Source organism: Erpetoichthys calabaricus, chromosome 8 (assembly GCF_900747795.2).
Source record: "Erpetoichthys calabaricus chromosome 8, fErpCal1.3, whole genome shotgun sequence".
Lineage (NCBI taxonomy): Eukaryota > Metazoa > Chordata > Cladistia > Polypteriformes > Polypteridae > Erpetoichthys > Erpetoichthys calabaricus.
Window position 1 is genome coordinate 71,490,891 of NC_041401.2, and position 24,431 is coordinate 71,515,321.

A 24,431-nucleotide genomic window follows, 5' to 3' on the forward strand; every position below is an offset into this window, starting at 1 on the left:
GGTCCAGGTGGTAACCTTTTCATTAGCGCTTCAGAGATGGGAAACAAGGGGTAAGCAGACGCAACCTGTCCAAGAATGCACTTCAGTCTGTTAAATAGCAGTCAGTCAGGTGGTTCTGCCTTAGAATGTCAAGCCAGGCGAGAAGGTAAAACACATGTGGTAGATATAAACAGCCAATCACATTTGGGTAGCATCAGCCCCACCACTCCCTTTACAATTTAAAGTGGCTCATGTTTTTGGTTTTTAGTCATGCACACCTAAAGAAATTCAAGCAACAACTACTTCTTCAGTGACAATACTTGTAGAAAAAGTCAACACCCAGTCTTCCTACACACAGGCCCTGGTCTAACTCATTAAATCATTAGGTTACATCACTCTGATCATTCACATGGACAGAAAACACCACACCTTTCAGTTTGATGCTTTACAATGTGCCTTGTGAAGGTGCACTCTGTTTATAAAGTACTATATAAAATAAAGCTTGGTTGAATGGTGAACAACAAGATTTCATTGAGGTGGGTTTCACACGATACTACACAAAGGTTATCTGATTGACAGATGCTCATTTTCTTTGGATTGAAGCATTGTTTTACATTAGGCCTTAGGGCACAGTGTTGTGTCTAATTAAACATTGCAAAGCAAGCTTCAATAAAAACAAGAAAACATCTTGAAAATCACACATCACAAAGCTTAAATTTGTTTTAATGAGGTAAGGTGGGGCAAATACATGTATTCTTCATGCACATTGGCGGACAGAGGTCAGACATTGTTAGTATTTAATAGGAAGAAGAAGAATGATTACACAGCCAAACAATCAAAGGATTGCCTCTGGGTTTAATTTTTTTTCTGCTCTGCCTAGTTTAAATCTCTCTTGTGCACATGATGAGAAATGTCTGGAGGTGACAAAGACATCCTCTACAGAAATGCAGATTGCTATTCACATCCTAAGGACAATAGTCAAGAATTTTTTGTAACGTGCCTATTATGTTAAAGGCTTTGTAATGAGTTATAGCAATGAAAGGTATGTAATATACAATTTAGGAAAAACAAATGTTTGAGAGAACCTATGGCAGTCATTGACTTAGGTTTCTTGGCTTCTGTTATGCCCACTCTTACCGGATAGCCTTCAGTCTTTTTCTGACACCATCTGAGAAGGGCATTTCTCTTGGATCCACCATACTCTCTGGCAAGGGCAGCTAAAGGGTCCTTTCTCTCCACACTGAAATCAAACAGTATACAAAACAGGGTTTTTTCCTTTTATTTTTAATGATGCATAAATAATCCACACAAACTTTACATATTTTTAAAACACTTATTTATTTTAGGGGCGGCACGGTGGCGCAGTGGGTAGCGCTGCTGCCTTGCAGTTAGGAGACCCAGGTTCGCTTCCCGGGTCCTTCCCTGCGTGGAGTTTGCATGTTCTCCCCGTGTCTACGTGGGTTTCCTCCCACAGTCCAAAGAAATGCAGGTTAGGTGCATTGGCGATTCTAAATTGTGTTCTGTGTGTGTGTGCCCTGAGGTGGGCTGGCACCCTGCCTGGGGTTTGTTTCCTGCCTTGAACCGTGTGTTGGCTGGAATTGGCTCCAGCAGACCTCCGTGACCCTGTGTTAGGATATAGCAGGTTGGATAATGGATGGATGGTTATTTATTTTGAAAGTCATCAATTGGCCATTAAATACTTCTATTCCAATAATTATTATACCATACCATAGGGTAATCATTTGTGAAAATGACTAATACTTGTATCAATGAAAACCTACAAGGTCAGGATACATACTGCATTTTCTTCAGTTCTAACAGAGGCAGGTTAACTGACTTGCTTCAGGTTACATTGTGGGTTTGAGTCAGGAAATGGACTGGCATTCTTATGGTTTAAAGTCCAGTGCCTTAACCCAGGGGTGTCGAACTCCGGTCCTGGAGGGCTGCAATGGCTGCAGGTTTTCATTCTGCTCTTCTTCTTGTGAATTTCTGCTCTTCTTCTTGTGAATTTCCTCTTGGGATTAATAAAGTATCTATCTATCTATCTATCTATCTATCTATCTATCTATCTATCTATCTATCTATCTATCTATCTATCTACCTTCTTAATTAGTGACCTGTTTTTGCTGCTAATTAGCTTCTTTTGCCTTAGTTTTAATTAACTCAACTCAGACCCCTGTGAGACACAAAATGAGCAAACAGCTAACCACATTATCTGAACATAAAGAAAGGTGAGGGTCCCAGTAAGGTTGATCTTTCAGGTCGATAATCAGAAACAGAAAATCAACAGTTTGGGAAATGTCTGCTGTAGCAGAAAGAGAGCAGCAGCAAGCCGAGGAATTAAGTAACAGGTTTAATTAACAGCAAGAATTGGCTTCTCGTTAAGAAACTGGTTGGAGTGAAATTGGTTGGAGTTTGAAACCCCAGTTTAGCTGGTCATCTGTTGGCACGTTTCACGTCACATTTCTGTTTGGCTGCCATTTAATGAAGAAAAGAATCAATTGAGAGGACTGAATCCTGAAAAACAGGGCTATTAAAATGAAGGGGAAAGGAGTTAATTAGCAGTGAAAACTGGTCACTGATTAGGAAAAGGGTTAGAATGAAAGCCTGCAGCCACTGCGGCCCTCCAGGCCTGGAGTTCGACACCCGTGACTTAACCAATACACCAAACTGCCTGGTTTTCAATCATTCATCTCTTCATGCATCCATCCATCTTCTGAAATATCTTTTTCCATTACAATGTCAATGAACGCCACAGTCTAAGGCAGGAACTAACACTGGACAATATATTTAGGCAAACAAACTAACATTTTGCCAATTTAGATTTACCAGTTAATATGCTGCAACATGCATGTCGTATGGAGGTGGGAGACAATTGGAGTATTCGAAGAAAACCCATAAAAAAGCATACTACACATAATACAGCTACATACTAAACATTACCATAATTTGTGGAGCATCTTGTTATACAGTATCCTTGCTGAGTAAACTTTACATGTCCATCTCCACAGTACAACACATCACCCTCAAGTCAACTGTCAAGTTAAGAGTGGTACAGTGTTCTTCCAAGTATGCAAATGTCATCATGAAGCTTAAATGGTAACAAAAACAGGTATATCTGAGTGTCCAGTGAGGATGGGTTTTCAATTTGGATTAACTCCAAAGAAGACATTAAAAAGATGAAGGGCCTTTTATAATACAGGAAAATTAGATGTCCATTCAAGGGCAAAGATGAAAAATGTGCCCTAGAAGGTGGGTGTCTTACAGGGGGTCTACTTTTGGCTTAATTTTTATGTGATCTTACAGAGGTATGTCCGAAGTATAACTGAAGACAAATATATTTTTGGAGAGTGGCATTCCATTTTTTGTGTAATTGGGAATATAACATTTTTTGCCAATTTTGTTTTATGAAACCTAAGTGTTAATTGTCTTGAAGATGCAGAAATTTTATTCTGAGGAAAAAGTAGCAATGAAGAAAATGTCTGAGTCAATCATTTTTTGTGGTATATTTTTTATTTCTGTTAGACGTGTTCAGATAATTCAATGGTATTGTCTTTAAATAGAACAGGTTTGCAGGGGGCTCTCAATCCCACGCTAGTGCCAGAAGCCAAAGGCTAGATATTTCAGTTCAGATTTATTCTTGACAGTGGCCTGAACCCTGACTCACTTTTGTACTTCTGTTATCTACACAACATCTCCAGAGCCTGTCATCATTTTTCCATTCTAGACACACAAGTGCTGTGTCATGGCCTTAATTCCTCCTTGCCTATATTATTAGTGCAGCTCACTGCTTAATTTTTTAAGTAAACAGATATAATCTAGGACAAAACAATGCTGTTAGAATCATGGAACACATCAAACCACAGCAGCTGTATCCATTTTGTCTTGCCATGTATTTCAAACGCCTCTTCAAGACCCCTGTCAAACTCTTCCCAAGGAATCTGACAATGCAGGCTTATAAACCTGTCTGACAACTGGCATGCCCTGATGACTGTGTCCACAGTGTTACTTTAACCAGATACTTATTCAGGATACAACATAGCTTTAGACAGACATGGCAAACATCAGACCAGCATTAAGAATATAAATAACTCGTGTTGGTTCAGCAAAATGTAAACTTAATATCTGTAATGTTACGTTATATATGGTACTTGTGGTATTAATTTAAACTCAGAACTTACTTACAGTTTATATCATTATGCTGAGCATCTACTTTGACATATATTTAAGGCTAAAGATTCAGAGCTGAGGTTCAAGTGTTTTGTAACTGGTTGTATTTACCTTACAAATTCACTGATTGCAAACATCTTTTACCAAATCAAACACAACAATTGTCTGAAATACATTTTATTATATTTAAATGACATTCCTATGAACGACGAAGATTCCACCATTTAAGACTTGTGTGTACTTGATATCCCTTGATGAGCACATGTCAGCCAAATAGATCTCCACATGGTACTGCTTCACATCCTCAGTCATGGTATAACATGCAGACTCTCTCCAGAACACTAACCCCAAAAGTACTATTTTTTTCTGGCGCCATACCTTTTTCCTTTGGTTTAGGTTTAAGCAATGCAGAAGGTTTATTATTTATAACTTGTGTCAGTTGGGTATTAAAGTTTATGAAGTTTGTGTTAGGTCTTCCAGGAATGCTGAAGTCCTGCCACCTAGTGGACACCACTCATGTTGGAAAGTTATGACAGATGAGGCTACTAAAGCTTTCTTTGTAAAAATAATAATTTAACAAAAAGAAGAAGGCATCCACTGATCCCCTGTAAGTGCCAACCACAACTTACAGACGTGATTTCTGAATATTGTACTTAATGAACTAAGGATGAGGTGTTACTCAAACTGTCAGAGTATGAGCATGCCTGGTTGAGTGTAATAAATTAGCCTCTTTTCCTTGGTCTCTTCCAATATCCTCACAGAAGTTTTAGGGAAAGTTATAGTTACTAGTTGTTGGATAGAGGACGGCAGATATGGCATCATTTTAGAAAAAGTTACAGCGCCTTTTTTGCTTTGGTTAAAACAAACCACATGATTTTAGCCTACTGGCAATGCAAAATAAAAAATACATCCTTAGTGTCAATCAGAAGGCTATTGTCACCCCACAAACAATTCTTTTTGAGAGCGGCCTTCTATCTCAAACAAATTTTATATGGTGAATATACTTTGACCAAAATGGAGGTTAGATTTTTCTGTTTGACCTGGAGAGGCTAAACAGTGCCACACATGCCTCTCTTCTAGTTCTGTCTGTTCAGCTGGCATGCATTTGTCTAATGCAGCTCTACACTTCTTCTGTCATGGGAGAGCAGCTGCTGCAAACTCATTGCTCAAGTTCAGCTGTGCTATTTCTACCTTCCTTAACACTGAAATGTTTCCTGACTTTCCAGCTCTTAGCTTAGGTTTGAAATAAAATGTTATGGTCCAGTTTAAAGTCTTTCAGGCAGCCCAAACTATACAAAAGTCATAATATGTTGGTGTAAGAAATTTAAAAAAGAAACCTGGAATGAGGCCTATACTCCCAGGACAGCTTTAGGCCTTCATATGCTGGTTACATTTAATATAAAACAGAAAGGTTTTCTCCCCCTCTCACCTCACCATTCTTTCTCCAATGTATACTCACCTAAGTTTGCTTTGTGCTTTGGAAAAGCTCCTTCCAGCGTATGCTGATGGTGACTTTATGACTGACTCCAAAGAAGGACTTTTTCTCATTAAATTTGTTGGTTTAATGTCATCACTCTGGCCTGACACACTGTCTGAAAATAAAAAGGCCCAATGAAATGATAACTAGGAGTTCAAAATACAGCATATTCATCTTACCATTTTGTGTTAATTGAAAATGAAGCCTTTTGACTTATTTGGAATGGCATGATACTCTGTCTAAGATGTAATAAGAATATTATATCCACATATAATTGCACATACAGTTATTTCTGGAATGGAAATGGAAATCCATTGCAGTGACTCAGCCAGCCTTCTGCTGAGTTTTGCTAATATCACTCTGCACTATAGGCAGGGAACACATAATTTACACTGTTCTTATTTCATTTATTTGGTCATTTTTACAACTTGCCAAACTGTACTTTTTCCACCTCCGAGTCTCACATTTTTTCAGTTGCTGTCAAAGTTGCAAGTAAGTGTTGATTGGATAAAATGTAAGGATTGATAAATGGATTAAATCCAGCCTGTTGTTATATTGCAGCCAGTGTTTGTTCCCTAGCTTATATTTATTTTCCTTTTTTATATTAAAGTTTTATTTTTCACGTCTATTGAAGATATGTATTTTTTGTTAACATTATTCTGTTTATTTATTATTAAGTATCTATGTATTACACTTCTATGTTCTCTTATATTTCTTGTGCTTTATGGATGGAACCCCAAGAGGAGAGATTACCTTGACGTCACTGCTGAAGGACCACCCTCAGTCTTTATACTTCAGTAGTTCATTGAAGTTTAGAAAGTTGTGTTCTATTGTGAGTACTGCTTTTCAGATTCTGGATTGTTTGCTTCTATTTTGTGGTTTCAGCTTAGGATCTTTAGGATTTGTTTGTCTTGGATTTCCTTTTTGCCATTATTGTTTAAATAAATACATTTTTATTATTTCATAAAGGTTTTTTAAGGGCTTATTTCACAAGCCAAAGGTGTTTTATGGTTTTCCTTTCCTTTGAAAGACATTTTCATATTTTGGGACGCTGAAAGTAATCTGAACTTAAAAAGCCTGGAGAGGTCCAAAGCGTGGTTGTGGAGTTAGGAGGTTAGGCTACTTAGGTTGATGCTTATTCTACCCAGGATAGGGAGGGACAGGACCTGCTGTTGTGGGTCCTTTAGAGGCCTCACACCATTTTGGTTTCATTGCATGCACTCAGAATGTCTGTAAGGCTGTACTGGTCTAGTGTTAGGGAAATGTATAAAAAATATGTTGTTGAGGAATGGTAATACCACATTACATTTTAAAGCCAGTTGCCAAAGGAGAAGACTGTAGTACATTTTTAATATAACTGGGTTGCAAGTGATGTACTGGAAAACTATATGGGTAAACAAATGCTTACTTTATACGATAAATATATAACCATCATTTAATGAGTCAATGAAAATTTGATCAGCATCTGTAAAATCACGCCTGGACAAACTGGTGAGAAAGGCAGGCTCTATTGTTGGCATGGAGCTGGAGAGTTTGACATCTGTGGCAGAGAGATGGGCGCTCAGCAGGCTCCTATCAATTATGGAAAATCCACTGCATCCACTAAACAGTATCATCTCCAGACAGAGGAGCAGGTTCAGCGACAGACTGCTGTCACTGTCCTGCTCCACTGACAGACTGAGAAGATCGTTCCTCCCCCAAACTGTGTGAATCTTCAATTCCACCCAGAGGGGTAAACATTAACATTTAACAATATACAAAGTTATTGTCTGTTTTTACCTGCATTATTATCAATCTTTAATTTAATATTGTTTTTTTTGTATCAGTAAGGTGCTGCTGGAGTAAGTGAATTTCCTCTTGGGATTAATAAAGTATCTATCTATCTATCTATCTATCTATCTATCTATCTATCTATCTATCTATCTATCTATCTATCTATCTATCTATCTATCTATCTATCTATCTATCTATCTATCTATCTATCTATCATGCAGAAAATTCAGCTTTATCGTTATAAGATCACTGTTTCCTTATAGTAATTGTGGTGCAAAGCTTAGTATTCATCAAATAATAGTGATATGGTGGTTTAATTTCATATTAGCTAAAGATATAAAAACAAAGTGACAATCTTCCATCACAGCTACCATGTGGAAATGTGTCCTACCTCTCAAGACTAAGGCTAATTATTGAATATCTGCACCTGTATGCAGAAGAAATCTAATGAGAACTGATGGGCTTCATTATGAGAATTAGCCAGTGCCATTTTTCATTGGTACTACTGAAGAATTAACTGGTACTTATGGGAATAGTTAAAGTTGTCTCTTATCCAGTCACAAGATCACACTGCTCTTAGGACACACATTTACCATTACTCCCAAGTGATAAGTCAGAGATTCACAAGCCAAGAAAAAACAAGTTGGTAAGAGTGTATGGCTAAATGTTAGGCTTCATAACCTCTAGTCGAGTTTTTCCAATCCACAGCTGAAGAAATGGAGTAGGGGAGATACTGTGCTCAAAAAAGGCAATAATCAAAGGTCCTGTCACTTAACTGTAGATATGGCTTAATAGCATGATATACTAATTAATATAGCAAAATGAAATTAGGTCCTTAAGGAGCAACACTATGAATGCTCAACCCAGGAGAATTAATCTGAATATACAAGTAAAAAATAAAGAGGTTTGCACAGGTGTTGCTGCACCTTCTTATCATTGTGCAGATATACAAAAACATAGGATATGTTCAACAAAGCTGTCATTGACCAAACATACTGTATCTTATATAAGTGTAAGAGGTATAAACCTTTCAATGTAGTTACATGTGAATGTCCATCTTGGAAAAATTACAGCTGTAGCTGCAAACTCTCACATAATTTAATGAAAACATCAGATGAGATGTCGAAAGCCAACATGAATAGCTGTCTGAAGTAGTTACCTTGCATCACTGGCAGAGGCCTCTGGGAACAAGTTTGCCATGTGTTGCAGGGATTTGCCATCTCCAGTGTGCTCACATTTGTATTTAAGAAATTCCCAACTCATTTGTCAAAAAATAAAAAATTTTCCAAAAGGAATTTATGGACACAAATTCACATTCACTGTTTTACCCACCTGCACTTGTGGGGTCACCAAGGTTTATTCTTTTTCCAATTGTTTTGCTAAATAGTTTCATGTTGACAGATGACTGCCTCTGAAAAAAAAATATCAGCATTATTATATACATGTCATTTCCAGCAAATCAGTCCATCCCTGTTAAAACACACTAAAAGAATTGCTCTAGTTGCCATTTAAAAAGTTAATAAGGCATTGTTGCCAAGAGTTATGCTGTTGTCACGCACGTGCGAGTAGGTGGACGTTGTCTGGACCAAGCAAAGGTAATTCCATGCCAGGCCAGGGGGTGGCGTGGTGCAATAAACCTTCTCCTGTTATATCTGCAGACCAGCCACGGGAAAACCTGTCTGACTCATCACTGAAGATGTCACTTCCGGTTCAGGTGCCTAGGCTGGCGTCACTTCTGGTTCTGGTGGCTAGGCTGACATCACTTTCGTTTCCGGCACCTACGATGACACCAGAAGAAGGTCACTTCTGGTTCCCCTACGTCACTTCTGGTCTTGTCAGTTAAAACCGCCATCTTCTCAAACCTGAAAACAGTTCATGTTTGGACTCCATCAGAGACACTTCTGTCTACAAAAAACAAACCCATTGCAGCCAGGGATAATATACAGGTGGCTGCCCCAAACCTTTTTAACTGTGTCGAGTCCGATCCTTTCACACTGTGTACAAGAAACACAAATATATATACAGTATAAATATTCTGAAATATATACATGTATATGTAAGAAGTTCCCAGAATTGAATAGCAAGTCTGTTTGTTATGAAACAACAAAAAAAAAAGTTTTACTCTTAAATGCATATAAAGTAACTTACAACCCTGCGATGAACAGGATTTTTAGATTAGCTGCATTCTGTAGGCAGGAAATGTAAACCAATCCATGGCACCTGATAAATACAAATATTCTGGAGGAAAAGGCCAAACAAGTCAATAATTAAGAACCATTTAAACTCTCTGTTTGGTGCAGTACTACTGAAGATTCCAACTGAAAGTCTGGACCATGTATAGCTAGCCTACGTGGATTTTCTAATAAATGGCATATTGATTTACACAAAGATTATATGTAAATGAAACAAGTTGTGAAACAGATTTTCCGTCATTTTGGTAAAGTATGCAATGCCACACTAAATCTAAATACTGCACAGGGAATATGGCAAACAGAACATAAAACATTACAAAGACAGGCAAAATCAGCTAGAATAAGAACACAGTAAAATACATGAGGAGTGGACAAATTAAAAACTAAAACTGAAAAGAGCTGGAAGCATGGGAATGCAAAGGGCGGGAGAAATTCCCATGTGAGAGAAAAAAAGAGATGCCAAAAATGAACACTGGCAAGTAGATCAACCCTTCCTTTCTTACATAATAAAGTTTATTGACAAAAAGGCCTTAGTAGAATCAATGTTTAAATGCAAAACACTAGTAATTTGTATGATACAGTTTTTGGAGAAACGATTAAGTGTGTCCATACCAGTGTACAAAAGTAATATGCACAGATTACTCAGTTGTATTAAACTAAAAAACTGAAACTGAAGTTAGGTGTTCATCAAAATCTGGCCATTGCTCTCCAATAGCACCTCTAAAACAATCTCACTGTGAAAAAAATTATACTTTTAAAAAGTGCAAACTGATGAAAATACATTTTGATAGAATGATTCAGTGTCCTGTATTTCTTTGGACAGCTCCATATATCAAATACAATTTGGACGTCCCAACTTTATTTTAATTTCTATATTCACATTTTAAAATGTGGCTAATGTTTTGTTTCAGTAAGTTTTGCAGACATGTACAGTTTATGCACGTTCAGTACCTGCACTGTGTATATTGTAGCACACAGTGATTTTGCAAGCTGTACTACAGTGTGGTGTTTAATTGCTAATTACATCAGTCCTATTCAAAACAGTCAGGATCTAACCAATCAGGTGTCCTAAGATGCTTATACATATTCAGCTCACACCATGTATACACTAAGAAAATTATTGTGTAAAAAAAAAAAATACAGCTTAATTTCTGCGGTGGGTTGGCACCCTGCCCTGAATTGGTTCCTGCCTTGTGCCCTGTGTTGGCTGGGATTGGCTCCAGCAGACCCCCGTGACCCTGTGTTCGGATTCAGCGGGTTGGAAAATGGATGGATGGATGGACAGTTTAATTTTATGTAAAGGACACATTTAGAAGAACAAACATTATCAAATTATGTTTTATGTATTATAGCACAGCTGTCTTAGATGCTATCAGTAGCACTGCTGAATGGTCTGACTTAAATTTTACATGTTGTGATTAGTGGTTTGTGTCCTATGGGGTGGTCTGCTTTATTGTCTGCCTGCTGTATTTGTTGCTGTGATGTCTACATTGTACTAATAACCTGGTCAATATGATATGAGTGGCTGGGTTGGGTTTGCTTCAGGTTTGGCTGGAGTTTTATGTGTGACAGCAATGTAATAGTTGGTAAAATAAAAGGATGTGCATTCTGGCAGGGCATTACACCAGAATTCAAAAATGTCACAAAAAATTACAAGTATAACTGATTATAAGCCACCCAATCAAGCACCACACTTCCACTTTGCAAGCCATTAAACCAAACTTCTCCCTGCCCCAATCAACCCATCATACTCTGGTATGAGTCTGGTTTTTAAAATTGATTAGTAAAATTTGCCAAAGCATTGTTTCACAGCAAATATGCTGTGTTTGCTGGTGACCTTGTTCACCAAATATCTTTCCAGAAATTCACATTGCGACCATCTTAGACAAACATTTTTTTCCTAGAACCCCATGATGAATTGCAAAGCTAGCATGACATCACAGAATTGTAGTAAGCATGCACAGAACTTTAATGCATGTGTACAGTAAGTGCACTCCACCTCACATTTAAGTTTCTGCATGATCGATGTTCATTCATCTGTGCCAGAGGGTCACACTTTTTTTTTGCATCAAAAAGATTTCTGTGCAAATACGTCACATTTTTTTTATTCTATCAAAATGATAGAAATGCATTGCAAATAGTAATATATCTTTTGTTATTATTATTTCACAGGACTTAAGGTTTGTTATGAATGCATTCAGTCCATGCACCCTTCCCGTATATATTGACCTAGTGCACAGCCAGCAAGCACATGGCAAGTGGGGTGCGGCTTAAACTGCAGGGACTCAAAGATTGGTTTATGCTTACCTGCTTTGTAGCACTGCCAATCAGTGCTCCAAAAATTGGAACTCTGGGTGTGGGCATGCGTTTTAGTATGTGGCCATTTGCTGTATTTTGTTTGCAGTTATCATTCCATCTCCATCTTCTGATGTTTGCTTCAGGGTGGACTCACAGCTCAGGTCACATTTTTGATCACAATAATCCATTCAACATAGTTAGCAGATGCATCACCAAGACCTCAAAGTCACTTCAAAGACCACTACACCTTTATAATCCACTAAAAACGAGTTAATTTTCTCTTTTCCCTTTGACTTCAATACATTTTGCAGAACTTCTTGAACATTTCCATGATTTTGCCAGACTCAAAACGAAGCGAACTCCACAGGGTTCACTCATCACTACTGATTACTCTACAAATAGGATAACGTAAATTCATATACTAAAACGCTAATAAGTATAGGTATAATTTCAGTGCTAAGATTGCACACTTACACTAAATGAAATTTCAAATTATCTGGTATCAGAATACTGAACAGTTACCAAAATATCAGTGATTTATATGCTTAAACTTCCAAGAATATGTACGATATCAGTTCCTATTGGTAATAACTCTTAACTGGTATCATAAAAAAATAATGTATAAGAATTTGTATAGTATAAGGGATGAAAAGTAATGTGGAATAAAATAAATCTATTGTTGGTTTAACGCTATTTCGCTAATATTAGCAACCTAGTGCTAGTTTCTGCTTTGTTTCCAGTGCTGATAGAATAGTCACCAGCTCCATACGAATCTGAACTAGATAAACAGGATCAAAAATAAATGGGAAGCAACTTGTCTTAAAACAACAAAAATAATTTATTTTTTCTCATTATGTCTGAAAATTGATTCTAAGTGAATATTTTAGGAGGTACACAAACAGCACTCATTATATTTTAATTATTATTATTCTTTATTCATTATGGTAGAACTTCCTCATGTTGTCCAGACACATTAAAAAACTTCGTATTTCTGTTAGTCATACAAATATATAGAATTGGATAAGTCAATCTGAACTCCTTGTGTTCTAACAATCAACTCTGAAGAGCAGGTAAGGGTCTTCATTTCTGACAATGAACCTTTGGCAATATTTGCATACATTTCTACATATCTCTTTAAATATGTCAGTTTTGCCCACATATTTCCACTGCACTGCCCACAGATGTCCTGAATATAGTCACATTTTCACATCTGGATTTTTAGCAGTTTTCAAATTATTACTTGGACACACACACACACACACAAACAGAGTCTTTATTATTTATAAGATATCACTCCTCTCAACTCTATTACTCCTTAGGCAAATCTCTTAAATGTCTGTTTTAATCTTTCTAGGAAAAGCAATCAATAAACAGATGAAATTCAAAGAAAAACTTGTCAATCCGTTCAACATTCACAATAAAAATCTAAGACTCCATTATTAAACTGAGTAGCACTAAAGTCTGACTGCACCCACAAACATAACACACATTATAAGAAGTGGTTCAGCTCTGTAGCTACTGTTACAAATAAACTGGTCAAGTCGTTCTGATAAAGATGAGTATCCACATCAGTGAATGTCAATTAGACATTTTCATAATTGTGTGGTGTGTGTGTTATGGTTAAACAGTGTAATAGGAGTGAGTTGTCTTTTGGTGTCTTTCCATCTAAATAATGCCAAGTAACCCAAAAGTATAAAAAGGTGAGCTAATGTCTATCTCAGTTTCTGTCACTCTGAACCAGCTCCAGACTGGGAAGCTTATTCAGGCCAGGAATCCCAAGTCTAACCCTGGCCACACAATATACATCAGTTTTTTTGTACAGGCACAGACTCAAAAAACCAACAAACACTATTTTGCCTTGGAATTTTTTATAAATGAGGAGACAGTAGATTCATCTTTTATACATACATTTCACTCGTAAATATCAGTCTTACGACAACCTCTAATAAAGTATGGAACAACACTTCATAAATGTACAGACTTCATAAATAAATAAATCATGTAGTTCTATAACATTTATATCAAAACAAATGTGCAAAAAGCATTGAACCATAAACAGTAGTTGTCAGTAAAAGTCACAGTGCATAGATTATGTTTGCAATTTCAACTGTGAGTCTGGAATCTACACCACCGCTGTCAGTGTCTGGATGCCAATGCTGAATACTCTTGCACAAAGTTTGAAGTGTTGGTCAATAAAGACCACTTTGAATTTCTTCAATGGACAAAAGACTCAAAAAATGTCTCAGTGCCACAGAATTCTGTCAAGCACTTTTTAAAGAATGCACTTAGTAAACAAAAAATTCTGAAACATTTCGTGTAGCCTATTCAGTCACTCTCTCATCATAGCGCTAAGGTTTACCTGTCAGAGTGCGAGAGACGCACTTTAAAAATAGTAAAGTAAAAACAAGACAAGTTCATTAACAAACTTATCATGAAATAAAGAACAAAAGGTACATTTAAAAGCACAAATCATTCCACTCACATATATGTTTCATTAATAAAAAAAATAAAACATTTTGTGTAGCCTATTCTGTCACTCTGAGGGAAAAAGGAAAAAAAAACATTAAAAATGTGACTACATGCGACACTTCATTAAAATTTGAAACAAAATTAAAACAATACCAAAACCCATATAACATCCAAATATAATTAAAGTATATTATAAATTTTTAAACAATCTTCACATATAACTTTAATCACAAAAGCACTAGATGTACGCATCTCACATCATAGCGCTACTGTTTAACTGTCAGAGCGCGAGACGTACGCAAAGTCAAAATTTGACTTAAACAAAAACAAGAGACCATCCAACCAGAAACCAGAAAAGAAACCCTCTCACATTAAACTGAAAGGATTTGTGCCCACTACAGAGCAAAAACACCTGCTAGTTTCCCAGTATAATAACATTATATATTGTAGTTTCACCACTAGTTTATTTCTCTGGTTGCTCTGAATGCCAGGCCAGGCCACGCCAGGCTGATTGTAAATGTCAGTCCAGCTTTGCTCTGAACCCTGTCCTGTTTTTTCCCACCAATGAACATATATTTACTCTGCTCCTGACTCTCAATTCAGTGAGCCTTTAGATATGAAGCAGCTTTAAATGCCTTGCTAGGGCCACGTCCAGCTAAACGTCCAGCAGCAGGAGTACTTTAGCTACAGGTTCATCAGATTCTCCCAAATTCCTTGCTTGATGGACTGAACAGTCTACTCTCATGTGTGATACTTCATATATTCTTATATTCTAAAGGACCAGCTAGCTCTCCACAATAGCAAAGTGGCAACACCATCTCAGGCTTATATTAAGAGACTATCTCATGATTCCTTCCTGAGCCCACCCTTAAATGTGCAATCTGGCCCCAGTTTTCCCAGCTTGGAACACTTTGATATTACCGGTTAGTCATGAGGTCATATGGTTGCTTGCCAGCCCTTCATCTCTTAATCCACCATCTCCCCCACCCCTCCATCTACCTCTCTGTCTCTCTTTCACTTCACATAAAGGGGTACGTTTATGTAGAGAAACAAAACCTTCCAGGAACTAACACAGTATTAACTTTTTTCCATTAAGCCTTTTGCTGTCACTAATTACAATTTTAAGAACACACATGTCACATGTTCTTGTCACTAATGACTTGGTTCACGGCAAAAAAAAGAAACTAAAAGAATACTTAAGTATTGTGGCATGAAACATATTGTTACAGAAAACAGTGACATGAAAGCAACTGTTGACCGAAGACAAATAGCTGACATCATGGTTTCTATGGCAATTGCATTTCGAGACCCAGAAGGGTTGTGAGATGCCTTAAAAGTAATAACTCTCTTTTATTTTTATTATTTTTAAACTCTTCACTAATGCAAATGTTGTGGAATGACTAATCATAGCAATAATGATTAATGGTACAAGAATATAATTTAACACAGATGAAAGAAAAGGGTCACACAAAGTAAGCATGGAGTGGGAGTTAAAACAGAGAATAATGTAACAGATATTGTGAAGGAAGAAAGAAGGTAAACTATAAATACACTGTAGAATGATACTGCTCTGCAAGCAGTGCATGTGGGGTCAGAGCTGAAAGAAAATATAAACATTTTTAATGTGTGTGTATATATATATATATATATATATATATATATATATATATATATATATATATATACTGCGGTGGGTTGGCACCCTGCCCAGGATTGTTTCCTGCCTTGTGCCCTGTGTTGGCTGGGATTGGCTCCAGCAGACCCCCGTGACCCTGTGTTCGGATTCAGCGGGTTGGAAAATGGATGGATGGATGGATATATATATATATATATATATATATAAACCGAGGGAATATCTATAAAATTGTAAAAGACACTGGGGGAACTCACTTTCAAATCTAAGAAAAATATGTGGCAATCTTGACTCATAAAGTACTTTAGTCTAACAGCATTATGCTAAAAACATAATACACAAAAGCCACTACCAAATAAATACAAATTATTAATTTAGTTTCCTTTCACTGTAACCAGTTACATACATCTTTTCCTTCATTTTAAATTACTCTTTTTTAAGATTCAGAATCCTTAATTGTTTATTTTTCTTTAATCATCATTCAAACAGCAATAAGATGCAAAACAAGCCAGGAGATCAGCAGCTAATCGAGGGTCTCAAACTCAGTTCCTGGAGGGCCACTATTTCACTCCAACCAATTTCTTAAGTAGAAGCAATTTTTTCAGTTAATAAAACCCTGTCTTTAGTTTATGTGTTTTTTAGTGCCATCATTCTCCCACACCAGTCATTTCCAAAGCTAATGATTTTCTTTTTACTGAGAGGACCATTCAAAGGTTTTGTCAACCAGAGCAGATCAATATTTGTCAAAACTTCAGCTTTATTTTTAAATATTGTCTTGAAATGAATATTATATGCTGGAAACATGGGTGCAAGTAAGGTCAAGTTAACTGGTCATCTGTTGGCTTACTTTGTATCTCATCATTACCTGGCAGCTGGTGAGGTGAAAAATAACCAACTAAGATTCTGAAAAGTAAGTCAGTTAAGATAAAGTCAAAAGAAGTCTGGTCCATTAGTAGCAGTAATTGGCTAGTAATTAAGAAAGAGGCTGGAAAAAAAGTCTGTGGCCTTCCATGATCTGAATCTGACATGCTTGTGGTACAGTATTTTCAAAGTTTCATATTGATGGCCCTCTAATGAGGTGCTTAATATCAGATCTGCAGCACCACAGTACATTTTGTCATTTGAGTTTCTATTTACTTTTGTCCTCACTTATTAGAGGCTTTGAGCTTCCATAACAATAATAATCATCCCTTTTTACCACTGTACAACTGGCAGGCAATACTCTGTATCAGAATTTTACCATTGGTCTGTCTATGCTGGAAGTCACTAGGATTGTGTTATGATATTAGATTATTATTGTATTTAGTTATTTCATATTTGTTTAACACTTACATGTTTTCCAAATGTCTAATGAAGCAATGGTATGCAGAACTGTCGGCTTTATCTGTATGGGACTTATTGGAAACCATTTTGGGAACTATTTCAGCCAACAGGTCCCAAACAAACATGTTCGACAATAGCCATTCTGATGGGGCTGAGACAATGTTAGAATGCCAAATGTCTGCCTATGGATATTAGATTTTGTTTTTACTTTGCTGTTTTCATTTTGGTCACTGGAAGATGATGTTGCTGTTGTTCTTGATTTTTTCTCTTTCTTCATCATGTAAAGCACTTTGAGCTACATTATTTGTCTGAAAATGTGCTAAATAAATGTTGTTCTGAGAGTTGTTATTTCAAGAATATTATAGTATGTCTTTCAAAAACTTCTCATATCATACCCTGTCCACCTCCATCACAGTCGTTCTCACTGCATTATGCTCAACATTATGTTTCATCTCATGTGGTGCTTCCATACCATTACATTGTCTTCAAAATATGCTAGTTGGTCTTTGCCTTACAGAAATCCCACACATTCAAATGATGATTCTTTTACAGCTTCTTACAACATAATTTTATGTAAACATTTTACCACATGGTAGACCCCATGTCTGCTATTCCTAGGAAGAATGGTGTGGTAATTTAATGTACTGTCAGTGGGATGAACTTTTTTGAAATTAAGGGTGGGTGTACTGGCATAGCGGATGACCCCTTAGCCTCCATGAGGCCACGGGGAGGGGGGCTCCAGACTTAAATGGCCCCCTTAACAGACGTCAACAACATCAGTCACAAAAAAAAAAAACTGCAGTTTTGAAAAAAGAAAAAGTATTTTGTTTCTTTTTTAGAGCAAATGAAACATTGAATGAAGTGGTATGTTGTGTCACATGACATTACAGGCAGCAGATGGGCTAAAGCAAGAAAATCTGCATAAGTTAGGTAGGAAACAAAAAAAGATCCATCATGATAAGAAAAATAAGAATAATTAAGAGCTGCCCAAATCATGCAACAGGCACAACAGCTCATTGCCAAGCTACCAAAGATAACATCAATTCTTAAAGCATTAGTGGACGAAATGCTAAACAAACATGTCATAAACAGAGCATGTCAGGAGAATTCAGTATTATGCCAAGTATAACAGAAAAGCTTCTTCTGCTTATCCTCCCTGCTCATCTCTTGCCCACAATCATTACTTGAATAATTTCTAACTTCAGCGGAGAGGCAAACGAGTTTGAAATACAAGATAACAACTATGTAGCATTTTTTTAGGCATCAATGAAAAGAAAGTGTTACATGCAGGAAACTGTCAAGGATTTCATGGGATCCTATTAGTACATGTCTTCATTTGCTGTGCTTAGAGTTTTTACATATATTTTCACTTCAGTTATTTTCAGGAAAAACAGTTATCTCCAAGTCTCCTTCCCCCCATCACTGATGTTGGGTCACTTTCTCCACACATGGGGTGTTTAATTATATATGTGCTGGGTTTATGGCATAAGGCGAAGAGGCCGCCAGAGAAATTTAACAGTATGGCACCTTTTTACACCAATTTTTCATAGCACACCTTTAACATTGGAGGTTGCTCAAACATGACTGATCTATGGGCTCACAGAGGGATCTATATGTTGGGTGATATTTGTGACAGGTCTGGCCTCCAAACATTCCCATCACTAATATCTTTCTTTTCAATCCTTGCTTTTACCTTTTTAGCTAATAATTTATGTTTATTTCTAAGTGTGTACTCTTCAATTTTTCATGTATTTCATCTCACCCTCTATATAATTTAACACTTTCTCTTTTCCCACCAGGAACCAGCGTCAACATTATACACTATACTATGTTATGTAAAGGGACTTGCCATCCTTTACCAACTGAGTCTGTGTGGCAATGAAACCTCACTTTTACTCTGCTAATTTAATGGAATCTGTTTTTAAAAATATTCCTTTGGTATACAAAAATCCAGACTATCAACACGCCCTATTCAAATTTGACTGTTACTTATACACTTATACACAGATATTATGTTATGGGTTTGACCTCTGACCCTGTCATTTTTATGCATACTGTATGTTTTGGGATCGCTTCCCAGTGTGGAAGTTCTTACCTGAAATAGCTGATTTTTGATACCCTTTCTATCCATTAACATTTCTTTTCTTTTCTACATTTTTCTCCACTTCACCATTCCATTTTCCAGCAGAGGATTTTTGCATTAAATTAAAATGGATGGCTTACTTATTTTGTGTTTTTTTAGTTTAATTGTTATCCAAAATAAAGATATTATTTAAAAAAAAACACATGTGAGGTTCCAGTTATAAAATGAAGGCAACTAGATGCTTCAGGTTGTTTTTGGGTTACAAACCTCTATCAATCACAATGAATGAAGAATGAGTTGTTTATTGCACATGCAGTTAACAAAATAATGTCCTTTATGTCTCTTTTTTGTAGTATTGGTGTATTGTACTGTATATTATATGTTTTCACCTCTGCTTATTTTACTTGTACCAAGGTCAAGTACACATTTCAATTTTTGTAATAGAAGGATAAATTACCCTGTTACTAAATATAAATTTTCTTTTCATTCAATAACTGTGTATTCTTTTCAGGTGCTCTTGATCCTGTTAGTAGCAGTCATAAGGAACTCACCCCCACGCTTGTTACCTTTCTTTTTCAATTCTGCTTTGTAGCCTTAAACACGGGCCTGTTTCCTTTATTCTCATTTGAAAACTGCTGATTCTCGGTTTCTTTGACCTTTGAAACTGCTTTTGCTTTGCACCTTTCCTATGTTCCACTTTTCATTATTTCATAAAACACTTCTTTATGTACTGTCCTTGTTTATTTTTGCTACATATGTCCTCCCAATTTTATCAAAATTCTGACCATTAGTTAACAGAATAGACTGCTCCTACCTAGATCACCTTACTTTATCAATATATCCATTGCTTCTTCCTTGCCTTCTGCTTATCCTCCTTAGATTTAAATATTTTCCTTTTCAACTCCTTCCTGACATTTTTTATGTATCATCTCTCCTACTTTTAAGCACTTTCACTTCTTTGCCCGATTACCCCATAATTCTACTAACATTCCAAGTCCCATTCACTTTATCCTTCACACTTCATTTGACTTATTATCTTTTCTTCATCTCTTTAGCTATTCAGACAGATTCAGGTGTAGAACCAACTTGAAATGAGTTTGCTCCACAGGCAGGTATGGACATCAAAAGAACAATCTGGACGATATGTGGCCAGGTCTAATTCAATTATTCAATATTACAACTGAAGTGTTTAGGTCGGTATGCCCTAACTAATGCTAATTCCCTTTATTTTTACTAATGTGCTGTTTATAACAATCACATAAAATACATCTCTATTTTAACCTTGATAAATTATTACTACTTTATTTTTACTTATATGTGCATATTACTGTATCATATTATTTCTCCCCCTTTCTGTGCAGCATTGTGAGTTTACATTGATTTATTTTACTTCTAACTGCATTATGCTGTCTTTGCTAAAAATCTATTTTAACTTGTACAAGTATATTGCTTATTCAATAAATTTAGATATTGCTCTTGCCATAAATATATTTTAGATATATATTGATACTTTTCTGTCATCATTTTTGAATTATTCGAACTGCAATGATTATTAGTATGCTTTACTTATATTAATATGTGCATTTAGGTTACCCTTATTTTATAATTGGTATGTTTTTTATTATTATTACTTTAGTATCCATTTTTATGTTTCAGGAATGTTTTTTTCTTTATTTTTCTTGAACTGAAGCTATTTAGTTTATTGTCAGGGACATATAAATCTTCATAAGATGTTTATGCTGTAGCACTATTTGTTTTAGCAAAACACCATAATACCTTAAAATTTGCGGCAATATAAATGAACATCTTCATTTTAGCAATCAAATACGTGTAAAAGAAAACTGACCTAAAATCTCACACGTTATTAGGATTTTCAATTTCAATGCTATTCAAAAATGTCTACAGTGTGCATTTTCTAGTATTATAAATACTAGACTATAAGGTGATAGCTCTAACCTTTTGTATAAGTCTAATGAAACATGAAGATATTTTATAAATAATGGCAGACCATTCACACCATCAACTTAATTTCTTTAAATAATAACTATGTTGTCAAAATATATATTATAAACAATTTATAAAAAGAATAAGGGTTTCAGCTTCAACTAAATGTGTAGTTGTTTTTCAGATTTCCATAACTTTTTAGTGTGAAGATGTGCCTCCTAGTATGAATACGCTTACACTTAATTTCTGCCAATGTCCTTAAGTATGTAATTCACTGCCAAACTAAGACAGTACTCACAGATCAATTTTATCAATATTTTGGAGATTTTTTTATTACATTAATTAGGGCACCATATACATTTCAGTTCCCTAGACCAGGTGGCTGTGCCTTTCAGTCCAGGGATTCACTTGGTCAGTGACTCCAGTATTGGACTCCTCAGTCATCTAAGGCATACACATATAACATTGAAAAGCCTCACTCTCATTCTGAATGGCCACAGAGACAGTAGCTGGTTGTCTTCTCTACATGGGCTTTAGTACTGCTAGGTGTTTGTTTTTTTTTGTAGTGTGGTAACCAAAACTGCACACAACTCTCTAAGCCCATCAGTCTAGGAAGTGCTGTTGAGTCCAGGAATATGCTTGATCTGTGGCTCTTGTAATGGACTCCTTAGCCATCTAAGGTGTACACATACTGGATAACTGTGACTAGCAGCACTCTTATTTTGAGTGACCACCAAAAGAGAGTGAGAATTTAGTTATTTCTGTCTACATAGCCTTTAGCACCTCATTGTTTTTGTGTTCTCCAGATGTATCATATTCTAGAGTTGGAAAATAATGTTTTTTGCTTTTAGGCAAAGCTGTTACTTCTATTATAGGGAAGCCATGCACTATATTTTATTTCTCCATTACATGTTGTCAGAGGGTGGCACGGTGGCGCAGTGGGTAGCACTGCTGCCTTGCAGTAAGGAGACCCGGGTTCACTTCCCGGGTCCTCCCTGCGTGGAGTTTGCATGTTCTCCCCAGGTTAGGTGCATTGGCGATTCTAAATTGGCCCTGGTGTGTGCCCTGCGGTGGGCTGGCGCCCTGCCCGGGGTTTGTTTCCTGCCTTGCGCCCTGTGTTGACTGGGATTGGCTCCAGCAGACCCCCGTGACCCTGTAGTTAGGATATAGCGGGTCGGATAATGGATGGATGGATGCACTCTTTGCTGATCCTTCAAAAGCACTCTCTGCTATGTTTTTGTAAAGGATAAACAAAGAAATACACCACAAGGTGAAGATCAGGAGAGTAAAGGCACTTACTTGAATGGGAGAGACTGCTGCAGCCGGTGCTGTCCTTATAGGAATGCCACTCAGAGGACTTCTGGGAGCAGGATGGATTTGAACAGTATGCCCAGAAGAGCCTATAGAACAGACACAGTGTAAAGGGGTAAAAAATGGTGTAATATCTTCACAATAAAATAGAAATAAATCAAGAGAAAAGTGATGCTCAATCAGGAGTAAGACTGCTCCAACAATCTAGTCATGTATTTTGTTTTCCATTGCTGTATTTCTAAAACCAGCAATGTAATGAATTAAATGATCTCATGGCTGTGGATGGGACCAATCAGGGGGTTTACGAAGATACACACAGAGAGAGAGAGAGAGAGAGAGAGAGAGAGAGAGAGAGAGAGAGAGAGAGAGAGAGAGAGAGAGAGTAGATATTGATTTGTGTTATTATCTGGACTGGGAAAGGGGGAATCCGCTAACTCTGAGAGTCAGGGACACAATCGTACAGCAGGCCTGGAGGAGCTGTAAGGTTTTATTGTAGGTGGGTGAGACCTGAAATTTCATGTTCCTTATTACAAAGGACATAATTTGCACATTTTTTCAGCTGTTCCATAGAATGCTTTGTGTACAGCATTAAAAGCTTTCAGAAGTGCAAGAGTGACAAACATAGTTTATTATCTGCTTTTAAATTCACTGCTAACACATTTCTTGTTGTGACTGAATTTGCCTTTTATTTAAAGCAGTAACTGCCTTTCATAACTTTACTCTTGTCTGCTAAAAATGAAAATATCTATTATATTTATAATAATAGCAACATTATAAGCAGAAGGAAGACCAATATTTTTTCTTAACATTCCTTTACCTATTTGGGGTGGCACAACAGAGAAAAGGTACTGGGAGTAGGTGAAATATAAGCAACAGACAGAATTGGTACCTGCGCAGGAATACGTTTTTCTAATTATTTTTAATTCCCTACCAAGCCACTGTCTGTGTGGAGTTTGCACCTTCTACCTGAGCCTGCTTGGGTTTTTCCCAGCTACTGAAGGTTTCTCAAATATCTCAAAGTTTTGAATGTTATGTTCAAAGGCATCTCTGAAATGTTTCTGCATGTGTGTAAATGTGCCCTGTAAAGGACTGACATCGCTTTTTGGGAAAGGCACTGGTCTTGTTACTACTGTTGTCAAACTGGTTCTCATTTTGTATAAGTCTATGCTTTATTCAAACAAACAGGCTTAGAAAATACATAGATTCATGTTCCTGTTTGGCAACGCATTCACAATGATTTGCATCGGTAGAAATATGGGATAAAAACGCACACACACAAGTACAAGGAAACCTGAAGACCTGAAGGTGTCCCATGTCAGTGCCGTCTAAGGCATATGCATATAACGTTGACAAGCCTCATTCTCATTTTGAATGGCCATAGAGAGAGAGCTCTCGTTGTCTTCACTAAATAGACTTTAGTGTTGCTGTGTTTTTTTTCTTTTTTTTGTAGTATGGTAACCAACACTGCACACAACTCTCTAAGCCCATTAGTCTAGGAGGTGGCATTTAGGTCAGGAATGCACTTGATCTGTGACGCTTGTAATGGACTCCTTAGCCATTTCGACTGTAATCTCGACATAGACCTTTTTCTCTTCTCGGTGTCCTTGTTTTTTTTCTTTTTATTCTCTGTGGCCCTAATGCACTTCTGTATGACACTCAGACACTCGCTTTTTATGCCTGTTTTGACATCTGACCAATTCTTTTTTATTTTGGGGACTGTGCAACTTCCTGAACTTGAACTTTTGATTGTTACTCTGTCTATTTCATTTTGTTGCTCAT

At 36.7% G+C, this 24,431-nt stretch overlaps 1 protein-coding gene across 4 annotated transcripts in view; it reads right to left on the reverse strand.

Moving 5' to 3' along the window:
* specc1 (sperm antigen with calponin homology and coiled-coil domains 1) overlaps positions 1-24,431 on the reverse strand; it is a 303,837-nt gene that overhangs the window by 99,593 nt on the left and 179,813 nt on the right. For all 4 annotated transcript variants that reach the window (XM_051930901.1, XM_051930903.1, XM_051930902.1 and 1 more), the window contains 4 exons: positions 22,641-22,741; positions 8,732-8,810; positions 5,609-5,741; positions 1,117-1,219 (listed from right to left, as the gene is read on the reverse strand). In XM_051930901.1, the coding sequence (XP_051786861.1) occupies positions 1,117-1,219; positions 5,609-5,741; positions 8,732-8,810; positions 22,641-22,741 (416 nt within the window). The remainder of the gene's footprint in view (positions 1-1,116; positions 1,220-5,608; positions 5,742-8,731; positions 8,811-22,640; positions 22,742-24,431) is intronic.